Below are 25,150 nucleotides of genomic sequence, written 5' to 3'. Positions count from 1 at the left end.
GTATGAATGTATGTATATATACAGTATATATATATATATATATATATATATATATATATATATATATATATATATATATATATATATATATATATATTAGTATATAAATAACAGTCATGATGGTAGTAATAATTATGATCTAATTAACATAATAAGGATGATGATGACAATAATAATTGCTATATAATAATAATGGTAAATATCATGTCATTAAAGTTTCTATTAATAGTAAAATAAGCAATAGTAAAATAAACATCTTGTTTCTGATAATATTCACAACAATTAAAATAATAATTGTTATTAAAACAATGAGTATTAGTACTAATTAGTTCTAAAATGTTTTTTGCTGCTGTTAATAATATTGTATGGATGTTGCTAGTAATAATAATACAATGTAATTTAATAATGATGATACTGAGAATAAATATTGTCCTGTAACTGTTGTTTTAATTGCTGCTATGAATCACAATGAAGAATAATAATAGTAACGACTGTAACAATAAGCTTTTATTTATACAGTATATATATGTTTTCGGTTGTTGTTGTAGTATATTAATTAGTTTTCCTCCTCTGTCCTACAATCACCTTGTCTCTGATTACAGCTACTTGTAGAAGAATTGTTTGATTTCAAAGGCCTCAAGCCTCCTTCACTTCCCTTAACAGGAGCTGACACAAACCAGCATGTGAAGTCTGTCCTGGCTTCTGTCATCATGGGTCTGTCTACCATCTTGGGCAGCGTAGAACATTTGCTGCCTTTTTTCCTTGTCCAGCTGAAGGACGAGGTAACCCACCTGGAGCTCGGCCCAGTCTCTCGCTCTCTTGTGGTCAAAGATCCTTCTGACTGTACAAGAGCAGAGACACAGCTGTTCATTTTCCAGGTCTGATAGGTCACCTTGTGTTGGGCTTAATGGCTGTTTGCTAAATTATCCTTGATTGAAGTCCTTGATGGATGTTCCTTTGATTGGGCTCCTGTTCACGACTATTCTCTGAAACGTATTAGCTTTTAGATTGTAGTAATAAACTCTTAGAGAGTTTTTAAATGACGTTGAACTTTGGCCTCAGATTTCAGCAAGACCATGCCAAAACCAAAGTCCATCCAAACTCTTTCCTCCAGTGTTTGTGTTCCCTTCTGTTTTATTGGACTCCTCTCAATTGTCAAACACAAGATCAGAAAATGTCAAGAGTTTGATTCTGTGAATCCTGTCCTGGAGTGTATTTCCATTGGCTGCTTATCCGTCCAGCTCTGTTTGACTAACAAACTTTGTTGTTTGGATTTTAGTCAGTCATCACCAAAGTGCACTTGCTCAAGCAAGTCATCAAATATTTGGCAGCATGTATGCGTGCGCTGTAACAATATCACATGAGTGTGGCGTCCTTCTGGAGCCATTTCAGGGAAATGTAAAGATGGAGACCTTTTGCTTTCAGTAAAATAGTTTTGGGGCTTTAAAAGTATAAAAACAATGAACATGACAGTTAATATGCTGGACATTTTATGGAAGTTTCATCAGTGTTGAAACTTTTTAATGTTATTCCTTTTGTTAATAGTGCATGTCTATATATCATTTTAAATCTGAATGTTTTATTTTCATTTAGTGTTCTGGTCTGCATCTGATCATCTGGCCGTCTGGTTAGTCTGTGCTCCACTCAAGATCAACTGCTTGTATCTGGATGGAAAAGGATAGTTCACCCAAAAAAAATGGCATAATTTTCTCACCCTCATGTTGTTCCAAACCCCCTAAAAATGTATTTCTTCTGTTGAACACACAAGCTATTTTAGAAGAATGTTGGTAACTCAGCAGTTGACGGTAGCTTTGACTACAAGTCATTGGTCGCTGTCAGCTGACGCCCAACATCCTTCCAAAACATCTTGTGTGATCAGTGTAAAAAAAGAAACTCTTACAGGTTTAGAATAACTTGAGGGCTGAGTAAATGTTGATAGAATTTCCATTTTTGGGTGAGCTGTCCTGCTACGCTCCATAAAGGTTGGACTGATTTGGAAAAATGAGAATGAGAAAGGGGTGAATTATTCCCGTAAACTCTTGTTTCTATGGAGTGGAGTTCTTCGATGAGAAGTTGAATTCCATGTGCATGGCTTGGCTCATTGATCATGGTGGGTTTTCTGAGTCTGACGACTCTCTCGAGAGCGTCATAAGAAAAAAAGATGTATTGAGTTATTGACAACAATGAACCAGAACCTTTAAACTGTATAAGTTCAAGCAGATGCTTTTGCTTACATTTGAAGATAGCATAGCCAAGACACTCTCTCAATCCTGTCCTACTCCTTCCCCAGAAGTCTAAATAAGTGCAGTCTGTAAGTACAGCAAATGATTAAGATTATATTTTTTATGCAGTAAGTAAAGTAATATTACATGGAAACTGCTGTTCTAAAGATTGGGTCAGTAAGATTTTTTTATTATTATTTGTATTAATTACTCTTTCTTTTTATATCAAATAAATGCTGTTCTTTTGAACTTTCTATCCATCAAAGAATCCTGAAGAATAGCCCAATGTTGGTATATTTTAATGATTTCTTCAGGATCATTCAAGACTGGAGTTATGGCTGCTGAAAAGTCAGTTTTGCCATCACAATATTTAATATCCAGCTTCGTACAGGCAGCTCTTTTGTAGAACAGATACAACTTTTAAATTGCATGCTGATCTTGCTTTGATTGGCGTGTCAGTGGTAATGACTGTTTCGGATTGATGAGCCTCTTACTAAATCTTCAATTTAATGGTTGTCAGAACAGTTATGATCTCATTTTGAGCCGTGCGCTGAGTGGATCCAGCTGTTGAGGTGTTTTGCACTGATTTTCAACACACAGATGCACAATTACACTCTGACACAGTTGTAGACAAAGGGCCAGATGGGTTACATCACTGGAATGTTCTTGTATATTCTGTGCTGCTGGGCCAATGCTGTCCTCTTACATAAGAGCTCAGAGCCGGAGTGGCGCTGTGCTCGGCTGTCTGTCATGTGAAAATGTGAACTCATCTTTCTGACAAATACACATGGGCACATCTGCAAGAGGTACACTCTGTCAGATGGATTGTTTTTTAGATTTTATAATCTCCATTTAAAGCTCGACTTCCTTCATGAAACTGCTCATCAATTTAGTGCAGCATAAAAAAAAAAAAAATTGTAAGCTCTTTGAGGACTATGGGTAGGGTTTGTCTTGAATTTTAAACTCCAAATCGGATTGTCTCAGGCAAATTCCCAGCCTTTTGATAAAGGGGGTTATGTCATCGACAGACTGATTTAAAAAGAGCTGCCTGTCTGTTGTTTAGCAGATTTGTGATGCACAATTTCACAGGATGATTGTAGATATTTACTCTTCCCGGAATGAAAGTTAAAGGGCTTGATTGTGACCTCTGCTCGAGTTATTGTGAAGTCTAAGGTAAGGTAAGGAAGGTAATCTGTGGAGGTAAAGCGGAGCACCAAAACAATGTTGACTAACCCAGCTTGGGTCCACCTCTCTTGCCTGAAATCTGTTCAAACAAACCAAAAGCTGAAACTAGCAAAGTAAATATTACAAAAGAAGTGTAGTCATTCAAAGCAAGGGCCTCACAATTTTGTTTTGGTTGAAATGCCTTGGATATTTTTTCAAACATGTTAGAACTGTGGTATACCTATATCTGACATTCAAATTTTGAATAAAATATTTATTGATTGTTCTCTAATTTTATTATATATATATATATATATATCAGCCAGGCTCTGTCTGAAGTATGTGGACAGGAATTCAGCAGGTTTTTAAATAATAGCTGCCTACACCCTGTTGTTCACGATGGTATAAGCAAACAAACCAGCAATAGAATGATATATTCAACACTGCTTTGCAGGCCGAAGTTAAACCGGTCCAGGAGAAACTAGCTTCAGACAAAGATATGGATGTGAAGCCCTTTTCTCTAGAAGCTGGTATGTATCCCTTTATCTCTTTAATCTTCCATCATAAATCTTCTCTGAAAAATATTCATTCTCCTTTAAAGGTTTCTTTTTTTGCTTTCTCCGTAGTTCTTGCCATGGCCTGAATGACCTCCTCACCACATCCAGTGAAAAACTGACAACACAAGACCTGTTGCATTCTATTTATTGTTCCTTTTGAATGAATAAGTATCGTCAGTGTGTTCTTGTTTATTCTAAAAGATATTTAATGATCAAAGGATGAACTTTCTATCAATTTTACCTCAAACACTAGCTCTTTGGAAACATCCACCCATGAGTTCCAATGTGATCATATCATAATCGGTACATGCCTGCTTCAGCATGCCGTTTGCATTTCATAGACTGGAGCTTATCCTGCCACTAGCAGATGGTACGAAATGCCTGTTTATTTGCTTTAGTAGATTTGCTAGTGCACAGCACATTGTTTACATGTGCTTCCTCTGTAGAAGAAATAAAAAATCTCATGTGCTTAGCTTACATGGTTTAACCGCAGAGTCCTCCATGTGCACAGGGCAGATAGTGTTCTGAGTGCATGGTTAGATTGCGGTCTCTCTAGAAATCACTCCTTATCATGCGTTTTTCCATGTAGGGACCATATAATGTAATCAGTTGTGCTGTAACATGGGATACACGTATGAAACCACATCAATGCATGCAGTTTTAACTGCATTTTTTGCACTCTTTGATGTCTTAAGAAGCCCCCTTTATAAACTTGTAGATTTTAACTTTTGTGCCAATAAAATATCTAGGTTTAATACAATTTATTATTTTGTAAGTTTTTCAATATACATTGTTTTTTCAAGTAAAGGGCATGTTAAGTGGTCATGTCATGAAATCATTGGGCTTGTATGAAGGAATGGTGTCTTGTGTGGAACTTAAATCAGCATATATTCATTGTTTCAAGAAGCCCTTGATTTATGGTCAACATCATGAGAACTTATAGTTTTTTTTTTTTTTTTTTACTCTTTTGGGAAATTTGTGTACTTTTGGGAGCAAATAAAATAATTTGAACTATGTATCTTGCAGTTGTTCTTTGATGTACTTTCAGACTAATTGTTGCATAATTCTAACTGGAACAGGGTTTGCGTCACACCTTTTAGATAGCGTCTCCAAGAGTTTGTCATCCTATATGATTTTTAAAGATTAATGTGGAATCAGGTTTTTGGTCTCCTGATGAACCGTTTTCTATAGTTACCTGGCTAGTGATCTTATCGGCAGTGTTGGATTGCGTGTTTTCGTCACCGAATTTGGCAGGAATTGGTGGTACTGCTCTGGCGTATCAGATGTCTTATTAAAGCAGAATTATTTATTATCATTTCTGTAAATTCTCTTAGGATGGATTTGTGTCTAGGTTTATTTGGAACAAATCTGAACAGCTCACATCCTTAAGTTATTACAGAGGGCAGCAAACTCTCTTGCATCACTTGAATTTGGACCCCTGCGGTTTGGAGGCATTTAGTCATTGATCAGGCTGACTTAAGATCAATGGTTTGCATGGGAATTTAATACCATCTCATTACCTGAACCTAAATGTGGAGACAATGGACCCTTAGTGAGCTGTCTAAACAACATTTTACTCTTAAAAATCGCCATGCAGTATATGATAGCATGTAGATTCAAGATTCAAGATTCAAGATTTTTATTTGTCACATACAAAATTATATATAGCATATATAACCAGCAGTGAAATGTGAGATTACTAGAGAACAAAATGTGATATGGACCTCTGTGATCTGCTCATGTCAACTTTTTGAGCTGTGCTCTCATCAGTGTTAAGTCCATGTAATTCATTTGTAGCTGAGATGGATCATTGTGGCCAATTGTTTTCGGATGTTCCTGCTTGTGTTTAAGCAAGATTATGCAACAGCAGCTGTGCTGAAGATGGCTAATAATCATTTTGTTTAAACATCATGCTGAAATTAAAAGACTGATGGAACTGAGATGTGGTCATCTACTTCCAAAATGCTGTAATTTGTGTTTAGTTTTTTAATATTATTACATCATTCAAATGGTTATTTAATGGAATCACAAATCTACTCTTTCTTCACTCTTACACAAGGTGTTCCCCAAGGTTAAGTACTTGGCACATTCTCTTTTCTTCACTTTTGTTTCTCTGAGCTAATATAATCTATCAATATGGTCTCAGCTTTCACTACTAAAATGACATTCAGATTTCAGCAACAGCTCTGAAACACCACTTCTAATATTTCTTGCTGCATCTCTCTGTGGCATCAAGTGCTGGATGTGCTGTCACTTCCTGAAACTTGACATGAAATCTTGTGATGTTAATTAGACAAAAACAAAGCTTGATTTGTGAGACAACATTAAAGCTCTCTAAAAACTGTAATATAGGCATAATTTAACTCATCCCTCTTTTTAATATGGCAATTGGTTTTAAGACTTTATTTTTTATATATGTACCATTGTTATTGTCCCAAATTTACCACGTCAGAGGCCAGATTGAATACGCCTAAACAAGCTAATCAAGGCCTTCAACATTACTAGAACATTCTAGTATAGGGGAAGTTGTGGCCTAGTGGTTAGAGAGTTTGACTCCTAACCCTAGGGTTGTGGGTTCGAATCTTGGGATCTATTTTAGTTCCCCTGGCTCTGACCATGCCTCCTTAATTGCTATTTCTAATACTACATATTAAATCATATCGGAATATTTTGAGAATATGCAAATGTTCTAATTGTTGCGTGCTATATCGCTCTAGCGATTCAATTTCCTTAGATTTCACCGTTGATATTTCATGCTTTGTCTTATATTGTGATGGTCTTTCATGAGGCTAATGAACAGCCCTGAATAATTCTAATCCAGTCCTTTGTGATGTTGTGCCTCTTATGGATGAAACGGAATTTTATAAACTCTTTATAGACTAAGGAAAACTCTTAACTTTTTCATTCTTCTTTATCAACTTTAATATTTGTTAAAAAGGCAAATGATTGTGGAGTGGCCATGCCTTCTGATTTCATAGTGTTGTAACACATGGTGTCAAGATTTTAGCAAGTGATAAACAATTAATTGAGACAGATAAAAGTTATTACTAAATGATGCATGAGATTTGTCCAAATGTGAGGAAAAAACTGCTGTAGACTGATGCCAAATTCAAAATTCATGCCTAATGAGAGAAACACCAGTTGGAAACCAGGATTCCAAGAAAATGAGGATTTGATAATATGAGTGGATTAAATATATATAGAAACTATTCTTACTCAATAAGGGCAGGTTGTTTTTATGTTGCATTATTCATTGCAAATGAAAATTTAATCATGGGGGTATATATATATATAGAGAGAGAGAGAGAGAGAGTGAGAGAGAGAGAGATTTAAAATCCCATTATTAATCCCCACATTAGGATACTACACTGTGTGCCAGAGGTTTATATAAAGGTCAGCCATCACTGACCTCATTGGATCTGTTGTTTCTATCCAGTTTACCAGGCCAAATTAATCTGTGCCAATCATTATGCTCCTCTGAGGATAATGTCTGATAACCACATAATTATGCTGTAGTAATAGGATTCTATAGCAATGGAACTATTGCATTAAACACATTTGTGTCAGGTGTATCAAGAGTTACACCATTCCACTGTCAACATTGCTGCCATTGACTTGTGCTTATGCTTTTTGCAAGTAGAGCAGGAACCTAAAATCGATTTTGTACCATAGTTTTACACTTTCTCTTGTTCCAGGTAATAATTAAATGAAACAAATTAAATAGATCTGCATTGAGCAGACAGTATGTATGAAATGGACATTTTTCAAACTGTTGAAAAGACCAGTTGGCCACAATACGATCTGATTTGAGTTGGGTAAGAAAAATATTTAGTGGTGGTTGATTTCGAGAACAGTGGAAAAAAACAACAGTTTCTCCATTTGTGTAATTTGTGAGCATTCTTGTGTGGTGAGCTGTCTGGAAATTGGGCTCTTGCCTCATATGTGGTCAGAATGAGTGAATGAGAGTGAGAAAGAAAGGGCGACAACGTACATGGGTGTGTGAATGAGAACAAGTGAGCTCAGGGTCATGTGAAAATCACAGCAGAAGAGGAAGCTTCCTTTGAGAATGAACTCTAAATGCTCTGCTGAACAAATGAATTGAAATTTTCTAATAGGGAATCATTAGTTTGTTGCTCATAATTAAACCCACAAACCCCCTTACACACCAAAACTGTATTGTTTAATTGACTGATGTAGCGTGAAGTACTTTCTATGATTTCTATGAGGGTTTGTCAGGGGCATTACACTGCTTTTCAATTGTTAATCTAAATACGCTGAACGGTAAGTGTGTGCACATAATGCAAGTAAACAGGACCACTTAAAAAACCACACAAAGTGAACATGACAGTGAAGTTGAAAATATTAGTATTTGTATTTTTTTCTTACACACAACTAAAGAAGACATTGATTTATCAATAGGTGCTGTTTGGGTTGCTGCCGTCTTCACTGTGTAATTGTTCAGTTTTTCAGGCATTACATTTGGATGTCCTGTATTTATTTTATTTTATTTATTCAAGTATTTATTTATTTATTTGGAATACTTGTACTTTTGTAATACTCAAGTAAAATGGAAAGTTTATTATGCTAAAAAAAAGTTTAGTTAGTTAAAAGTATTTGGCCAAAAGCATAATTGCTTTAATAATGAGTTCGATTTTCACTTATCTGTACAAGTATCTGTACTTTCACTTAGGTATAATTTTTGAATACTTATTACACCCCTGCCCAAAGTCAAGCAAAATTGATGGGAGGAAATCCATTGGAAGACAAGGAATCAATCTACAGGTGCATCTCAATAAATTAGAATGTTGTGGAAAAGTTCATTTATTTTAGTAATTCAACTTAAATTGTGAAACTTGTCTATTAAATAAATTCAATGCACACAGACTGAAGTAGTTTAATTATTTAATTATTTTAATTTTGATGACTTTGGCTCACATTTATCAAAAACCCAACAATTCAAATTAGAATATGGTGACATGCCAATCAGTTAATCAATTCTAAACACCTGCAAAGGTTTCCAAAGACTTCAAAATGGTCTCTCAGTTTGGTTTACTAGGCTACACAATCATGGGGAAGACTGCTGATCAGACAGTTTTCCAGAAGATATTCATTGACATCCTTCACAAGGAGGGTAAGCCACAAACATTGATTGCCAAAGAAGCTGGCTGTTCACAGAGTGCTTTATCCAAGCATGTTAACAGGAAGTTGAGTGGAAGGAAAAAGTGTGGAGGGAAAATATGCACAACCAACCAAGAGAACCGCAGCCTTATGAGGTTGTCGAGCAAAACGGATTCAAGAATTTGAGTGAACTTCACAAACAATAGAGTGAGGCTGGGGTCAAAAGCTTCAAGAACCACCACACACAGACTTGTCAAGGAATTTGCTGAACCACAGACAACGCCAGTGGCGTCTTACCTGGGCTAAGGAGAAGAACTGGACTGTTGCCCAGTGGTCCGGAGTCCTCTTTTCAGATGAGCAAGTTTCATATTTCATTTGGAAACCAAGGTCGTAGAGTCTGGAGGAAGGGTGGAGAAGCTCATAGCCCAAGCTGCCTGAAGTCCAGTGTTAAGTTTCCACAGTCTTTGATGATTTGGGGTTCAATGTCATCTGCTGGTGTTACTCCATTGTTTTTTTTTTTTTTTGAAAACCAAAGTCACTGCAACCACAATTGGAGTTGAATTACTGAAATAAATGGACTTTTCCACGACATTCTAATTTATTGAGATGCACCTGTAAAGCCTTCATGTAACAGACAACAAATATCTGCGACTTTGTAAGTTACCGAATACACACATTAAAAACAGAAACACTAGACGTTTGTGTACCACAATACAAAGCACCCTTTCCACATTTGTATGACGTGAAAAAACAACTAGTCTACCAATCCGGTTAGTATCACACTTCAGAACTTTGACGACAATGTGGTTGTGAGTTCTAAAAATGTTGTGGTTAACTGAAGTACGTGTGAACGTACCAGTGTTCTACTACTGTGTAAAAGTGACCATAAAACAGTTGAAAAACACAGTGCAGTCAAAGTTAATTTGAGTCATGTTATAAATCCTGCCAGAGAAAATAAACACACAAAACACTTTGCTCAATAGATCTTTTTTGAAATCTTAACAGCACATTAGCTTATGTGTGGTCAACAACCATGAAGGTAAATGCAGAATTGTAGGATGTCCAAAGAATGGTGTTCGCCAGCAGGTGTGATTATGATATGGCAACACATTCACTAATCTGTTCATTCTGAACTATTCAGAAGAAATATTGCTATTAATACTTTTCACCGGCATATACTGATTGACAAAACAAAAACAAATAAAACAGCACAGTTACAATGCTGACCAAGAAGCTCCAAACTCCACACGGTGGGGTTATACAGGAACACTTCTGAGGGGACTTTGGTTTTGTACCTTTGTAAAACCCGGGTCTACACATGTGCTGTAACAATACCAACAGAATCAAACCGAAAAACAAGGTTATTGAACTATTCACCCAAAAATCATTTACTCGCCCTCATGTCATTTTTAACCTGTTTGGGCTCTTTTCATGATACTCTCATAGTTCTTTTTGATGCGTGAACGTGTTTCACAGACGAAAGTCTGCCATACAAATCTGTTTCGACAAGAGGGAGAGTAAATGAAGACTGAATGTTAGGTGAACTATCCTTCTAAGATCTTAACTTAAAAGAAAGAAAAGGCACACAGAACACGATCACATTGAATACAAAATATGTTGCATTTTGAAAGCACTTTCAAAGTTTCTAACCTCTACGTTACACAAAACAATCGCCCAGCCGCGCTCTCTCTGCATCCTTCTTTGAGAGAGCGCTGGCTCGCGGGGAGCACGTTATTGGAAAGAGATGACTTTTATGTCTCTTGTTTGACGAAACTAGCAGAGCAGGTTCACCTCACCCATCTGCCGTCTCCTCAGCTACATTTCCTTTAGCTTCTTTGACAAAGTGCTCCAGTATATTATCTGCCTTTATACGTGTTCTGTTACAAAGCTCTGAACCTTGCGATCAGTTTGCGTGATGATCGTTCTCTGTAGAGTATCTGATATCTGGGTTTAGTCACAGACTTGTCATTTCAAGTAGAACAGATTTACTAAGTGCTGCGAACAAAAACAATCTCCGTTTTGTCTGTCGTAAATGCAATGAATTAGCCGAACTATCCAGTGTCTTGTGACTTGAATGCTGATGTATTCTTTAGTGTACATATCAGCAATATAATAATCCTCTAAATCATTTAAACGCATACCAACACTGCCCATGGATGTGATGATATCACCTGACTTAAAAACCGCTCCTTATTAATCATCTCTGTGTAAATAGAGTCATGACTCATCGTTCATGGTGCGCAAATTTGGAGGAATATTAACAGACAAAATAACACTGTTGTGGTTCAAGGAGAACAGATTGTTATTTTATGAGCGTGAGGAGGGAATCCAGTGAAAATCACAGCTTCGTCCACAAGTATCTGTGGTTCTGGCCGTTTAAAAGTTGAGAAACATCTGGTGATAGCAGTTGTGGGTGGTGCAGTTCTGACTTATGGCTTCGTTTTTTTCAGTTCTAGATGAATCAGTATATTGCTTTGATATTGCCATGAGTTTTTAACTAACACTGCACTTATTGAGTGCGCATGACTAGTCTTTCATAATCAAAGTCAGACGCTTTGAGTGATTTTGTTCAGTACTAAATGTGTCAATATTTGATTGTGCCACCGAGCGGGCTTCGTATTGCAGATCTAGTCTTTGTGCTACATACGGCACGTAGTGAGCAGCTCCTATCCTGCGGTCAGTTCGGAGCCCCCATTGCAGTTGGCCTGAACGCCACGCCATCCGGCACTCTATTGTGAGAGAGCAGCAGGTGGGACCACTGGAGAACGAGGAGGGAGGTAGGGAGGAGTTTCATGAAGTATAAAGATTACAGCTCACATTTGCTGCAACTTAAACGTTGAACGTACAAAACTCAATCCGTCCCTGTGACATCTCATCCGTCAATTCATCCGTAGTGAGTCAGAGATCAAGGTAATTAATACTGGTTAATCGAGTCTCGGCTTATTTCACCAGCACAAAACCATGCTGGGGGTCTACCGTCTCCATCATTTCGCTGTCCAGAAATTGGTCGGCCAATGTCAGCCCTTCGTACCCAGCCGGGCCGCCCTCTGCAGGTGGAGGCAGCTGCCCGGGATCAAGAGGATAGTCATATTGCTCGGGGTACAGTGCTTCTCCTGAGGCGGAGTGGCTTGGATCGCAGGCTGGGTAGGTGTAGTTGAGGGGTTCGGGGTGTTGGGGCTGCAGCTGAGCAGAGAAGCTTTGTGGTAGAGACTGCATCTGAGCATAATGGCCCATGTAGGGCTCATACGGCAGGGATTCTGGGTTGGGCTCCATTAGGTGCCCGAGAGGCTGTGCATGTGCAAACTGAGGTGAGGCCTGTGAACTCTGCTGATGTGCTGGTGCTATCGAACCCTGGGGCTGAGGTGGGGCTCCAGAGTCCTGGTGGCCCATGGTTGCACAGGGAGCGTAAGGGTCCTCCACAATGTGCATCTGGTTAAAGTAAGCCTGCATTTGGGATTGTTTCTGAAGATACAGACGTTTCTGTTGCAGCCTGCGGATCAAACAGAAGGGGTTTCACAGATAGATCACCGGTTTGACATTAAGGGAAAGCAGAGTAATCTGTAGTTCCTGAAATACCTGTGCTCCTGCAGCTGCTGCTCAAGACTGCGAGGAGTTTCTTTGCAGAACATCTGGCAGCTGCTGGGGCTGTTGGCCATCAGTGTGGCTTTCTGTACAAAGATACACAATGGTGAGGATTGTGAAATGCAGAGCTGTAGAAATAGTCCCGCACTGCCATGGACATCTAGTGAAATACTGCAGTGAACTTTTGCCGTTTTATCACTTTTATTGGTAGCAATAGCAGAAAAAGGGGGGGGGGGGTGCAAACGGGGACTGTTGCAAGTCAGATTCGATCCCATTCGCTAATCACTAGAGTATAAAATAATAAATGATTTGCAAATGTCTAGAAGCTCTACTACAAAACTCACTGACGAAAGGTATTGTGTGTGGCTGCTGACATGGTGCTATGTAATTTCTAAGGTACCCTTGTTGGTTTGGAGGATCTTGCTATGTTATGTCTGTCTTAAACTATTATTAATAACCAACTCCTATAGACCATGAGGCAATGTGCTTTATAAATGTACACACATCTCAGATGAGCTAAAATGTGTGTTATTTAGATGACGTTGGCAGAAATAAAGGTGCGCCACCTGTATTCTGTGAGAGAGGTACTGCGGCTCCAGACTCTGTCTCCTTGACAACAGCGCAGGGTGTGTTCCACCTGAGCACAGAGCCATGTCGTGCTGGTGCCCTCTTTCCTCCTGCACACAGAAAACATGTCAGTGCCTCGCTAGGCAGCCACATTGACGGCTGTGCACTCAAATGCATGAATTCATTACTTGGTTATGAAAAGGCCGAATAGCTGTCCGCTGACCCAGAGGGATTCTGGTAAAAACATGCTAGTCTTCTCTAGTAGCTAATCCTCACAATGACACATGCCTCTAATGGAAGATAATTTTCACTTGTATATTAGCGCAGTAAAATGAACTCGATTTAGAGCTGATTTTTTTCTTGGACTTCATCAAGACACTGGCGCCTGCTCAGCGTGGTATCCCTATGTGTTATTCCCATAAGTATTTATTTGGTCTTTGGTGAGTCTGCATTGGAGCATTGGGCACCAGTCACCAGCCTGTTACTCAACAATGGGCGCATTCAGGGGTCTTACCGGATGGACAGTAAACAACTGACAATTGGCTGCTTCTTCTCCCGTAATTACATAAGCGGGGCTGTCTGTGTGTCAGTAGGGAGGTTAGAAGGGTAGAAGAGTTCAAGTAAGGGCATTCTGACAGTTTCCAAACAAATGAATGCACACAGTGCTTCTTGGAGTAATGCATTTCACAAAAATGGAGATGGAGAAGGTTTTGGTAACCTGGATCACCTCAACCTTGCAATGACGCCACCATTGCATCAACATCCCAAGATTAAGGCCCTTTCCCATGACTCCAATTAATTTAATTTTATGCACATATGTATATCAGTATAATAAACTTGAGTGTCACATGATCCTTCAGAAATCATTCTAATAAGCTGATTTGATGCTCAAGAAAACAGTTCTGCGGTTTAATGTATTTGGCTTATATAAAGAGAGGAACCATAAAAACACATAACATAATTAGTTACTAGGTTAACCTCTTTTTAGCCTTCTTTTTTCAGTTTGAAACCTCTGAATTAGTAATTCCCGATTGTGAGGGATACTACAAAACCGATCTAAGGTTAGCTTCCCTGGTGGACTGACCTGTAGTGCAGGGTCCAACAAGTCATGTGGATGGGCCTGGGGGCTCAGCAGCCCAAGGGAAGGAGTTTCTCCAGAGCCCATCTGCTCATACACCTTATTTAGCTCCAGGATACCTTTGGTCCGTGCCAGATTCTGTAGGTGCTGTCTAAAGGCCACCAAGCCTACATAAAGAGAGGAATAAGATTATGAATAATAGCACTGACTGAGTTATTTCCGAATGACTTACAGATCAGCAGATGATGTTCCACCCCCTGTGTCCACATCCAGTGATCATGCATTTTCACATGGGAGTGTCAGAAAAGAGGAAGTGACTCATTCCCTCAGGCCCACTGCTCTGGTACGGTTCTACCATGCGATCAAACTTAACGTGGCTAATCAATCTATTTCAGGAGAAGGTATGTCCCGGCAGGCTGAAAATGCTTAAGTGCATATTAAAATGCCATTTAGTGGTTTTTGACTCCTCTGCTGCTGAATGGAAGAGGGTTGAAAAAAAGGATTCTCAGGTTATTTTAGGGCTTCAAGTGATTAAGGGTAATTATTCAGGCCACGGGATGAGAGAACTCAATAGGACTGAGTTGGCCTAATCTTCAAAGCGCTCTCTGATTCAACATAATGATTCACCTGACAGGGGGTGGTGCATTTAGAGGAAAACAAGAGAGAAATGGAGAGATAGTTTGTGTAAATAACAGGTTTGAGAGAATGAAGAGAAATCGAATCCAACGCACATACCACAGCGGGATCCAATCGTCTTGAGACCACTAGTAAACATGGAAACTTCTGCATATTTTTTAATGATTTAATATTTTAACACATTTTTTTTTTTAATTTCAAGCCGTTTTAATATTATTATCAGTATAACAACAGTGTATTACTGTTGTGCTGCTTAATATTTATGCAGAATCATTCTTTTTCAGGATTTTTCAATGAAAAGAAAGTTCAAAAGAACAGCATTTATCTGAAACAGCTTTTGTAAATCTGTAATCCCAGGATGCTTCTCACCTTGTGTGAGTGAGGTGTCTGATGCTCTGCGGCCCTCGCGGAAGCTGATGGGAGAGCGGTTGTGTGTCTCTCTCCTCTGGGCGCTCAGCGCTTGCATGGTGGGGTTAGCGGGCCGAGCGCTGATGAAGGGCGGAGTCATGGGTGTGTTGCCCAGGACCACCTCATTAAGAGAGGGTGCATCCTCCAGTAAACTGAGGTCACTGTGCATGGAGCCCATATCATACTCTGAGTCCACGCTACCCAGTGAGGGGTTATGACCCACGCTGAACAGTTTACCTGGGTAAACAGAGAGGTGACGATAAGTTTTCATTTTCATCTAAACTGATACTATTAATACAGGGATAATGAAGTGGGGTTTGAACCTATAACCTTGCGGTTACCCTTAAGCCACACCCACCTCCACTGGTCATGATTCCTGGCTGATTGGTGACCTCAGAGAGTGTGTGTCTGCGCTGTCCAAAGCGGGCTGTCTGATAGGCATTGAAGACGTGGGTATGATCATCCTCGGTGTCCAGCTCCTCCGTCTCAATGCCCTCATCTATAGATGTCTCCATCATGTTGCTGGGGGACGAGGTGCTGGATTTGCGAACAGCCACAGGGGGCAAGGGGTCCAGCATGCAGCCGGTGACCTGCAAAACAATGTAAAGATCTCTAAATATAATGTTTTTTGTAGTGAAAAATATTTTGAAATCTTTTCTAGAGGACCAGAAATTGCAAGGGGGAGATGTTAATTCAAAGTCGCAAATCTGAGATTTAGTCATAATGCAAAATAATAAATCATATTTTAAGTTCCATAGTTACTGTAAAACTGGTCGAAATAGTCACACTTATGAGAAATAGTTGCAACTGTGCAATTACGATAAAGACTAATCTCAAAATGTCACATGTTGAGATAAAAAGTCCATAAAGGTATAATTTAAAGATAAAAGGTTGCATTTACAAGAAATATATTTTATATATGCAATTTATGCATTTCCTTTAAAAGGTTTTGGAGATGACATGCATGTTACTTTTTCTTCGGATGAACTCTCACTTAACCAGTTTTGTAGATAAGACATTTGCCTTCAAGCATTGTATTTCCCAAGTACAAGTTCTAATCTCCCATCAGCCCTCATAAATTACTCTTGAGGCAAATTTCCACTCTGTCAGCACAAAACACACAAACTTTAACGTGCTTTGTGATGACAAGCTGAACTTCATGAATACATTCCCTAATGATTTGGGGACATACTGAGTGTAAACAAAAGCACTGCAGTCTCTCCATTTTCGCCTTTTTTTTTATTGCTCCCTCTCTTTCACTCTTGCTTTTCTCTCAAACGAATGAGTGAGCTGGAGAAGAGGGGGTGGAATTCTGGAATGCAGGGACGGGAAGTGTGTTTTGGCTGAGAGGGCTGTCAGAGCCTCATGCAGACAGAGTACAAGGAGACATGCCATCAAACACACACTCAACCAACATGGATCATCTGGATGAGTTGAGTTTCCTGTAGCATGCTGGGCCAGGAATTCTCTTATCCCAGCACACGGTTAAAGGGGGGGTGAAATGCTCGTTTTCACTCAATATCCTGTTAATCTTGAGTACCTATAGGGTAGTACTGCGTCCTTCATAACTCCAAAAAGTCTTTAGTTTTATTATATTCATAAGAGAAAGATAGTCTGTACCGATTTTTCCCGGAAAAACACGACCGTCTGGAGGTGTGACGTGTGGGCGGAGCTAAAGAATCACGAGCGCCAGTAGGCTTTTGCGTTGAGAGCGTTTGGAAGCTGTGACATTAACGTGAGGAAAAAACCATAATCCATAACAAACCATGGCTAACAGTCAGATTCAGCGTATATTTATGATTCAGAATCAGATCCAGAGGCTGAAATTTAACAAGAGCAGCAGCAGCAACGACATCTCTATGTGGTATGTACTGAAACTGTATATATTTGCTTAGCGGTTTTGGAAAATGACTAAGTTCCACTTTATGTCGTCTTTTTTTTTTTTTAAGCTGTACATGTGGAAAGTGCAGTTTGATGACAACATCGCACGTTGTTTACTTGATGTGCTTACGCGCCGATAGCTAAGTTAACAACACAGAGATATTTGAAGCAGTTTTACTCACCGCCTTCGGTTCCAACACACAATCGTGACCCTTTTTCGTTGGGACTGCATTATCCTTAAGAAATAAACGATGTGCAATCCTGGCGTCAAACTGGGCCTTGTTTGTAAAACAAGCATATTCGAAATGCAGGGAACAAACACAAACACTTGCACAACTCCGTTGATGCTCTGTAAAAATAAACTCCGTCCACTGGTCCCTTAATGCTGTTTTTTTTTTGGTAATCTGTGCAGGGTTGTCTTGCCCTGGCAACCAAAAACACACTTGTTTTGTGACATTTCGCGATGCTCTCGCTCTGAGCAGTGAATGTCTGTGCTCAGCCTCTCAGTGCTCTGCTATACGGGAGCGCGCGCTCTTCCGGCAGAAGTGCCTTAGGACCCATATAAGGAAATTCCGCTCCATCTAATGTCACACAGAGCCATACTCGAAAAATAAAATCTCCGAAACTTGTGACAAACCAGAAGGAGTATTTTTGGAACAGAAATACTCCTTCAAACGTACAACTTAATTTTTGAAACTTTGTCCATGTTTAGCCTGGGAATCCAACTCTTTAACAGTGTAAAAAACTCAGTATGCATGAAATAGCATTCCACCCCCCCCTTTAAAGAACGGCCACAGATTCTCTATTTTTCTTCCTTCCTTCTATGTCTTTCAGTCTCTCCTTTTTTTTTCATTTCAGTCCATTATTTTGCCCGGCCCTTTCACACACAAACAGCGTGATTATACAGACTCTGAACAAATTATGTAATCCCTGCCATCCCCTCCCAACCAGGGGCTGCGTCGTACTCTCTGAGACCAAGATTCATATTTTAAACATCTCACACTGGAGAGTGTCACTATTCCTCCTCTGATCTTAAAAGGGAAGTATGTCATTTTTCAGTGCAAAAATGTCTAATCTTAATATGCAGAGACAACTATAAATAAGATGTTTGCAGTCATTTATTTCCCTCAAAATTTAAACACCATCTCTATGGAGCTTTAAAAATATTGCTCAGCTAGTTTGAACAAACAGAGCAAACTAGCTAGACAACAGCAACACTGCCTCGACCAATGGCGGCTTGTTTGGGGAAACCTGTCTGAAAACAGACACTACAAAATTACTAAACCTTTAACTAAAATTAAAATGAAACCAGAAAATATTAAAAATAAAATCTAATTCTAAATATGAACAAAAATTATAATAACATTAATGATACTTAAATAACACTGGAATTGACTATTTTTTAGCATTAAATATCCTAGTCAAATGTTGAAGATGTCATTTAAATAAATACCAACCAGAAAAACAACCTACTGAGTTTTGCATCAATTACTTCCTCTCCTAAAATATGTATTCAAGAAACAATGTAAACATTTCCATATATGTATGCAGGTGACATTTACAGATTAAAAGTTTTACAATAAGAGGAATTTTGTACATTGTTTATTGAAGAAATTGTTCAAGAGAGGAACTGGCTAATGCAATGTTTTAGCCATGAATGCTCACTAACTCCACATTTCCGAAGAGGGTAAAATACCAGCACACACAAAGTCTGTGTGTGCAAGTATGTGAGAGTGAATGAGAGAGAGAAGAAAGAGTGGAACGACTAAGCCGGAGCGAATGGACAGCTGTCACATCTAATGTGTGTCACTGCAGTCTGACCCGCTTATGTAAACCAAACAGCTGTGGACGGCCTCAAGGGGAAACACACTCACAGTGTACGTCTCACCTCACCATCATGCACAGAGACAAAATGACTAAGGCTAGAAACCACCAAAGTAAACAGCTTCTCCCTCATCGACGCAAAAGGCATTAAAACAAAGTATGTGCATGAAAGAAGAATCTTGGAGAGAGCTGATTACTGTCTCAGAGTGACAGCAGAGAGAGACAGACAGATAAAAATGAAGACAGTGTAAATAGGACTCTAGTGAGGAGATAGAGTGGCAGAGCTGGCCGGCTCCTGTGCTGTTATTCCTGTTCTGTATGCCAAGTTGGCAGCCGTTCTGGCCGTCTGTCAGAATGGTTCTGAACAAAAGGCTCCTCAGGGAGCAGGCGTGATGAGGAGGCCCGAGCAAACAGCCAGGCCCACTGCCTGACCTTGGAAGGACTGAATTGCTTAACAGCAATTTTGGGAAGTAGTGTAAGAGCACTCAATGGACAGCAGTCAGATTCAAAGCTGTATCAACAGATGTTTGTAACAGCTAAACAACACCCCCCAAGAACGGGATTATGTGGGATTTTGCTAAAATGAGTATATGGCAGACACTGGGCAAGACATTGAAAGAAAATAAAAAATCTAATATGTGGGAACAAAATTCCTCAGAATTCCTTTAGCCTTTATTTAAATAAAAACTTAATTTATTTAAATCCAATCTATCTATCTGCCCATTCACGCATCCATCCATCCATCCGTCTGTCTTTCATCAATCAATCACTCAATAAATATCTATCCATCTACCATCCATCCATCCATCCGTCCCCCTGCCCATCAATCTATCAATCAATCAACAAACCCATTAATCAATCCCATTAAATAAAAGTGGAAAATATTGCCTCTTTGCCAAAAATTATTGTTCTTGGCTTCCATTTTATCTAATGACAGTTTTGACACTCAAAATATAGAAGATCTTAAACATTTGCTATGCTACAGTAAAAACTTAAAGGGGGGGTGAAATGCTCGTTTTCACTCAATATCCTGTTAATCTTGAGTACCTATAGAGTAGTACTGCATCCTTCATAACTCCAAAAAGTCTTTAGTTTTATTATATTCATAAGAGAAAGATAGTCTGTACCGATTTTTCACGGAAAAACACGACCGACTGGAGGCGTGACGTGTGGGCGGAGCTAAAGAATCACGAGCGCCAGTAGGCTTTTGCGTTGAGATCGTTTGGAGACTGTGACACAGATCCAGAGGCTGAAATTTAACAAGAGCAGCATCAGCAAACGACGTCTCTATGTGGTATGTACTGAAACTGTATATATTTGCTTAGCGGTTTTGGAAAATGACTAAGTTCCACTTTATGTCGTATGTTTTTTTTTTTTTTTTTTTTAAGCTGTACATGTGGAAAGTGCAGTTTGATGACAACATCGCATGTTGTTTACTTGAAGTGCTTACGCGCCGATAGCTAAGTTAACAACACAGAGATATTTGAAGCAGTTTTACTCACCGCATGCGGTTCCAACACACGATCGTGACCCTTTTTCGTTGGGACTGCATTATCCTTAAGAAATAAACGATGTGCAAATCTGGCGTCAACCTGGGCCTTGTTTGTAAAACAAGCATCTTCGAAATGCAGGGAACAAACACAAACACTTGCACAACTCCGTTGATGCTCTGTAAAAATAAACTCCATCCACTGGTCCCTTAATGCTGTTTTTTTTTTTTGTTGGTAATCTGTGCAGGGTTGTCTTGCCCTGGCAACCAAAAACACACTTCTGTGACATTTCGCGACGCTCTTGCTCTGAGCAGTGAATGTCTGTGCTCAGCCTCTCAGTGCTCTGCTCTACGAGAGCGAGAGCTCTTCCGGCAGAAGTGTCCTTAGGACCCATATAAGGAAATTCCGCTCCATCTAACGTCACACAGAGCCATACTCGGAAAAAACTTTCCGAAACTTGTGACAAACCGGAAGGAGTATTTTTGGAACAAAAATACTCCTTCAAACATACAAATTAATTTTTGAAACTTTGTACATGTTTAGCATGGGAATCCAACTCTTTAACAGTGCAAAAAACTCAGTATGCATGAAATAGCATTTCACCCCCCCTTTAAGGTTTAAACCGACTACAAAGAGAAACACAAGCTTCATTCCTCCATAAGAGGCCATTCACATATCGGGTCTTTTGCGCACGCAAGTTTGTCGCACGCCGCATCGAGTTAAAAACATCTTAACTTTTCAGAATGCTGCAAGCGCACCACAGGTCATGTGACAAGAACTAACCAATCAGCTTCATCCTTTCCCGTAACAACGTTGAAAACTCAGCCAAGATGAAGGAACAACTGATCATAGCTGTATATGGATTGCCTTTTTGAAATAAATTTAGTAGCAGAGCTACTGCGAGCGATTTTTAGTGCTGCAAATCCATTTATCCTTTGTTGAAATTTCCGCGTCTTCATGGAGAGAGCAGGTCATGGTTGCTTAGCAAAGGCAGACGCCTCAGAAACGCTTCTGCCCGAGCGCTTTGGAAAGAAGGAGAAAGCGGTGCGCCTAGCATTTTCCACGCGTTTTAGGCCCCTAATTCAACCTCTAATCCATTTCTCACTCACTTTGGGAGTCCCAACCTCCTCCTCCATGAGGCTGTGTTCAGTAGCACAGGAGGACTGAGGGAACGTGAAGGAGTCTGCAGGGGCTTGAGGCACAGCTGGGGATCTCAGGAGACGTATGTTCTGAGGCAGGAGGCTCACCTGAGGAGCAGCGCTGCTCGCCTGTGGTGCAGAGAAAGAGATACGGAAAGTCAACTAGTTGGAAAACATACTTACTCTACTGTTAATATTTTCATTTTCAGAGGTAATTTGAAGAGTGGTACCTTGACGACAGTCTGCTCTGCAATCGTACTGGGACGTCTCTGGCGGGCATCGAGACGGGGCTCCACTGGGAAACTGCAGCGGTGGGCCTTTAGCCTCTCAACCAGCAAGTAGTAGATAGCAGCAAAATGATTGTAACTCTTATTCTGAAGAGACTGCAAAACAGAGAAAAAGAACGAAGAAGAGCCACATTAGTCAAGCCTGTGTGAATATTACAGATGCAATTACATTTCTTGAAATTTGTATACATTTCTCACCTCTACTGTCTTGTGCTGGTCAACGCCCAGACTGTGCATCAACCGGAGCACCTGTTCACTGTATTCTCCCACACCAGCCTCCCCCTCTGCAGTCTGCTGATATAACATCGGCCTCTGCACAGGCACCTCCATCACCATCCACTTGTGTTCCTTTATTTGTCCTATAGACAGACGCTTGGAGGGGTCTAACACCAACATTCGCCTGATCAGATGCTCACAGTCTGCACATAAAAGAGAAAAGAAGGAAAAGATAAACATGACACGTCCTGTACCCAGGAAACAAAAATAACACTTGCCAATGTAACCCCTCAGGTTCTACTCAAGCCTCTCTAAGAGTGTTTCCGGGAAGGAGACAGGCGCGCTAACAAGGACACTAAAGACTGCAGTGGAGTTAGGTTTACATGCACAACTCTTACAAGCTGGCCAAGAAGCAAATGGGAATATTTTTAAACCATATCTTTTTTATAATGACTCTATCTTGTGGTCATTAGTTGAGTAAAGTGACAGTAAAGACATAATGTTACAAAATATTTCCATTTCAAATAAATGCTCAACTTACTATTCATCAAAGACTCCTGAACTTTTTTTTTTATCACTGTTTACTTGGCAGAGGAAATGTTTCTTTTGATAGCAATTACCAGTAAAATATTATTATTATAAGTCAAGTACTATCATAATTGTCAGAGCATTAAGAAAGTTCTGTGCTTGTCTTAGCAGTGAGAACAGCAGCTCTGTACAATCTCATCCTGAAAGGGTCACATTGTGTTTGCTTCACAGTAAACACGGCTGCGTCTGAGGCATACTGTACACACAGAATTGGTGACAGCATGTACAGTCCAATGCTTGGGTCAAGATTTGTGGAACAGTCTGTCTACAAATGAAAAAACCGGACAACAAACGTTGCACTGTAGGTCTAAAACAAACCCAAAACTCATTATGCTTTTGAGAATGCACAAGGCCTTTTGTCTGTCCCTGAGCCCTTGATTAATGACCATGTCTGACTCAGCTGGGCTGAATGAAACTGAATGAGACTGCATAGGACTGGCGGTGATGTGGGCGTTCTTAATGCTTCTGTGCGTCTCGTTGCTGATCATTTTATTCAAGACTGGCTCTTCCTGTTAATCTGCAGCATTTACGGTTTCTGGAGAGCCTGTGAGACACTTGAGCAAACAGAGGGAGTCGCACAGCTACAGTAATACTCCTTGTGCTGGAACACAGTGGGATGTCCTACTGGAAACATCCTCGTCTCAAGGGCTCCCTCACTTCAGCAGCGGGAATCACAGAATCTTATTACCATATTCATTTTAAAATCATATGTTTAAATTCAGCTGTGAGGAACAGATTGTGAACCCTCTGGAAATACCTTGAATTTAGGATTAATTGTTCTTCAGATGCAAACTGGCTGTAACACTGATATTTATAGATTTTTTAATCACTATGTGCTTGAAGACTATATTTATGAATTTAAAAAAAAAAAAAAAAAATCGGTCATCATTTAATCGTTATGTCAATCACAACCTGTATGATTTTCTTTCTTAATTAGGTGGAACATAAAATATTTAGAATAATGTTGGTATCCAGTTTCGTTCCTTTAACTTCCATTACAGGTGCATCTCAATAAATTCATTTTTAAAATTATTATTGCTTGGAAAAGTTAATTTCTTTCAGTAATTCAACTCAAATTGTGAAACTCGTGAATTAAATGTAATGCACACAGACTGAGGTAAAGTCTTTAAACTAAATTGTGATGATTTTGGCAATTCACAATCTCAACAAATTAAAATACTTCATAAGACCAATAAAAAAAAAAAAATTGAATTTCTGACCTCCTGGACTGTATCAATATTTGGTAGGGGCTCTTTTTACTTTAATTACTGCCACAATTCAGCGTGGGATGGAGGTGATGAGTTTGTGGCACTGCTGAGGTGGTCTGGAAGCCCAGGTTTCTTTGACAGTGGCCTTCAGTTCATCTGCATTGTTTGGTCTCTTGTTTCTCATTTTCCCATTGACAAAAGCCCATAGATTCTCTCTGGGGTTCAGGTCTGGTGAGTTTGCTGGCCAGTCAAGCACACCAACACCATGGTCTTTTAACCAACTTTTGGTGCTTTTGGCAGTGTGGGTAGGTGCCAAATCCTGCTGGAAAATGAAATCAGCTTCAAAAAGCTGATCATCAGAAGGAAGCATGAAGTGGTCCACAATTTCTTGGTAAACGGGTTCAGTGACAAAAAAAAAAAAAAATAATAAAAAAAAAAAAATAAAAACATTTTCAAAAAGCATAATGGACCAACACCAGAAGATGACATTTCACCCCAAATCATCACAAACTGTGGAAACTTAACACTGGACTTCAGGCGCTTGGGGCTATGAGCTTCTCCACCCTTCCTCCAGACTCTAGGACCTTGATTTCCAAATGAAATACAAAACTTTCTCTCATCTGAAAAGAGGACTTTGGACCACTGGGCAACAGTACAGTTCTTCTTCTCCTTAGCCCAGGTAAGATGTCTCTGACGTTGTCTGTGGTTTGGGAGTGCCTTAACAAGGGGAATACGACAACTGTAGCCAGTTTTGTGGTGGCTCTTGAAGCCTTCTTGAATCTGTCTTGCTCGACGATCCTCATAAGGCTGTGGTTCTCTCGTTTGGTTGTGCATCTTTTTCTTCCACACTTTTTCCTTCCACTCAACTTCCGGTTAACATGCTTGGATAAAGCAATCTGTGAACAGCCAGCTTCTTTGGCAATCAATGTTTGTGGCTTACCCTCCTTGTGAAGGGTGTCAATGATTGTCTTCTGGAAAACTGTCAGATCAGCAGTCTTCCTCATGATTGTGTAGCCTACTGAACCAAACTGAGAGGCCAGTTTGAAGGCTCAGGAAACCTTTGCAGGTGTTTTGAGTTGATTAGCTGATTGGCATTTCACCATATTCTAATTTGTTGAGAGTGAATTTCTGGGTTTTTGTTAAATGTGAGCCAAAATCATCACAATCAAAAGAACCAAAGACTTA

At 39.6% G+C, this 25,150-nt stretch overlaps 1 protein-coding gene and 1 long non-coding RNA gene across 2 annotated transcripts in view; both read right to left on the bottom strand.

Moving 5' to 3' along the window:
* Positions 1–425: 425 nt before the first annotated feature.
* LOC128029237 (uncharacterized) lies at positions 426–3,699 on the bottom strand. The gene is made up of 2 exons (XR_008187317.1): positions 1,901–3,699; positions 426–1,664 (listed from the first exon to the last, which is right to left on the bottom strand). It is a non-coding gene; the product is annotated as an uncharacterized LOC128029237 (long non-coding RNA).
* A 5,133-nt stretch (positions 3,700–8,832) lies between these two features.
* Positions 8,833–25,150, bottom strand: part of LOC128029236 (serine/threonine-protein kinase SIK2-like) — a 36,875-nt gene continuing 20,557 nt past the window's right edge. The window contains exons 7-15 of the mRNA XM_052616881.1: positions 22,152–22,372; positions 21,897–22,049; positions 21,637–21,795; positions 15,691–15,922; positions 15,294–15,569; positions 14,295–14,455; positions 13,210–13,320; positions 12,638–12,729; positions 8,833–12,551 (exon numbers count right to left, since the gene is read on the bottom strand). Of these exons, the coding sequence (XP_052472841.1) occupies positions 12,002–12,551; positions 12,638–12,729; positions 13,210–13,320; positions 14,295–14,455; positions 15,294–15,569; positions 15,691–15,922; positions 21,637–21,795; positions 21,897–22,049; positions 22,152–22,372 (1,955 nt within the window). The 3' untranslated portion in view covers positions 8,833–12,001. The remainder of the gene's footprint in view (positions 12,552–12,637; positions 12,730–13,209; positions 13,321–14,294; positions 14,456–15,293; positions 15,570–15,690; positions 15,923–21,636; positions 21,796–21,896; positions 22,050–22,151; positions 22,373–25,150) is intronic.

This window comes from Carassius gibelio, chromosome A15 (genome assembly GCF_023724105.1).
Source record: "Carassius gibelio isolate Cgi1373 ecotype wild population from Czech Republic chromosome A15, carGib1.2-hapl.c, whole genome shotgun sequence".
Lineage (NCBI taxonomy): Eukaryota > Metazoa > Chordata > Actinopteri > Cypriniformes > Cyprinidae > Carassius > Carassius gibelio.
Note: the sequence above shows the minus strand (reverse complement) of the source record. Positions and strands in the feature narration are given on the sequence as shown.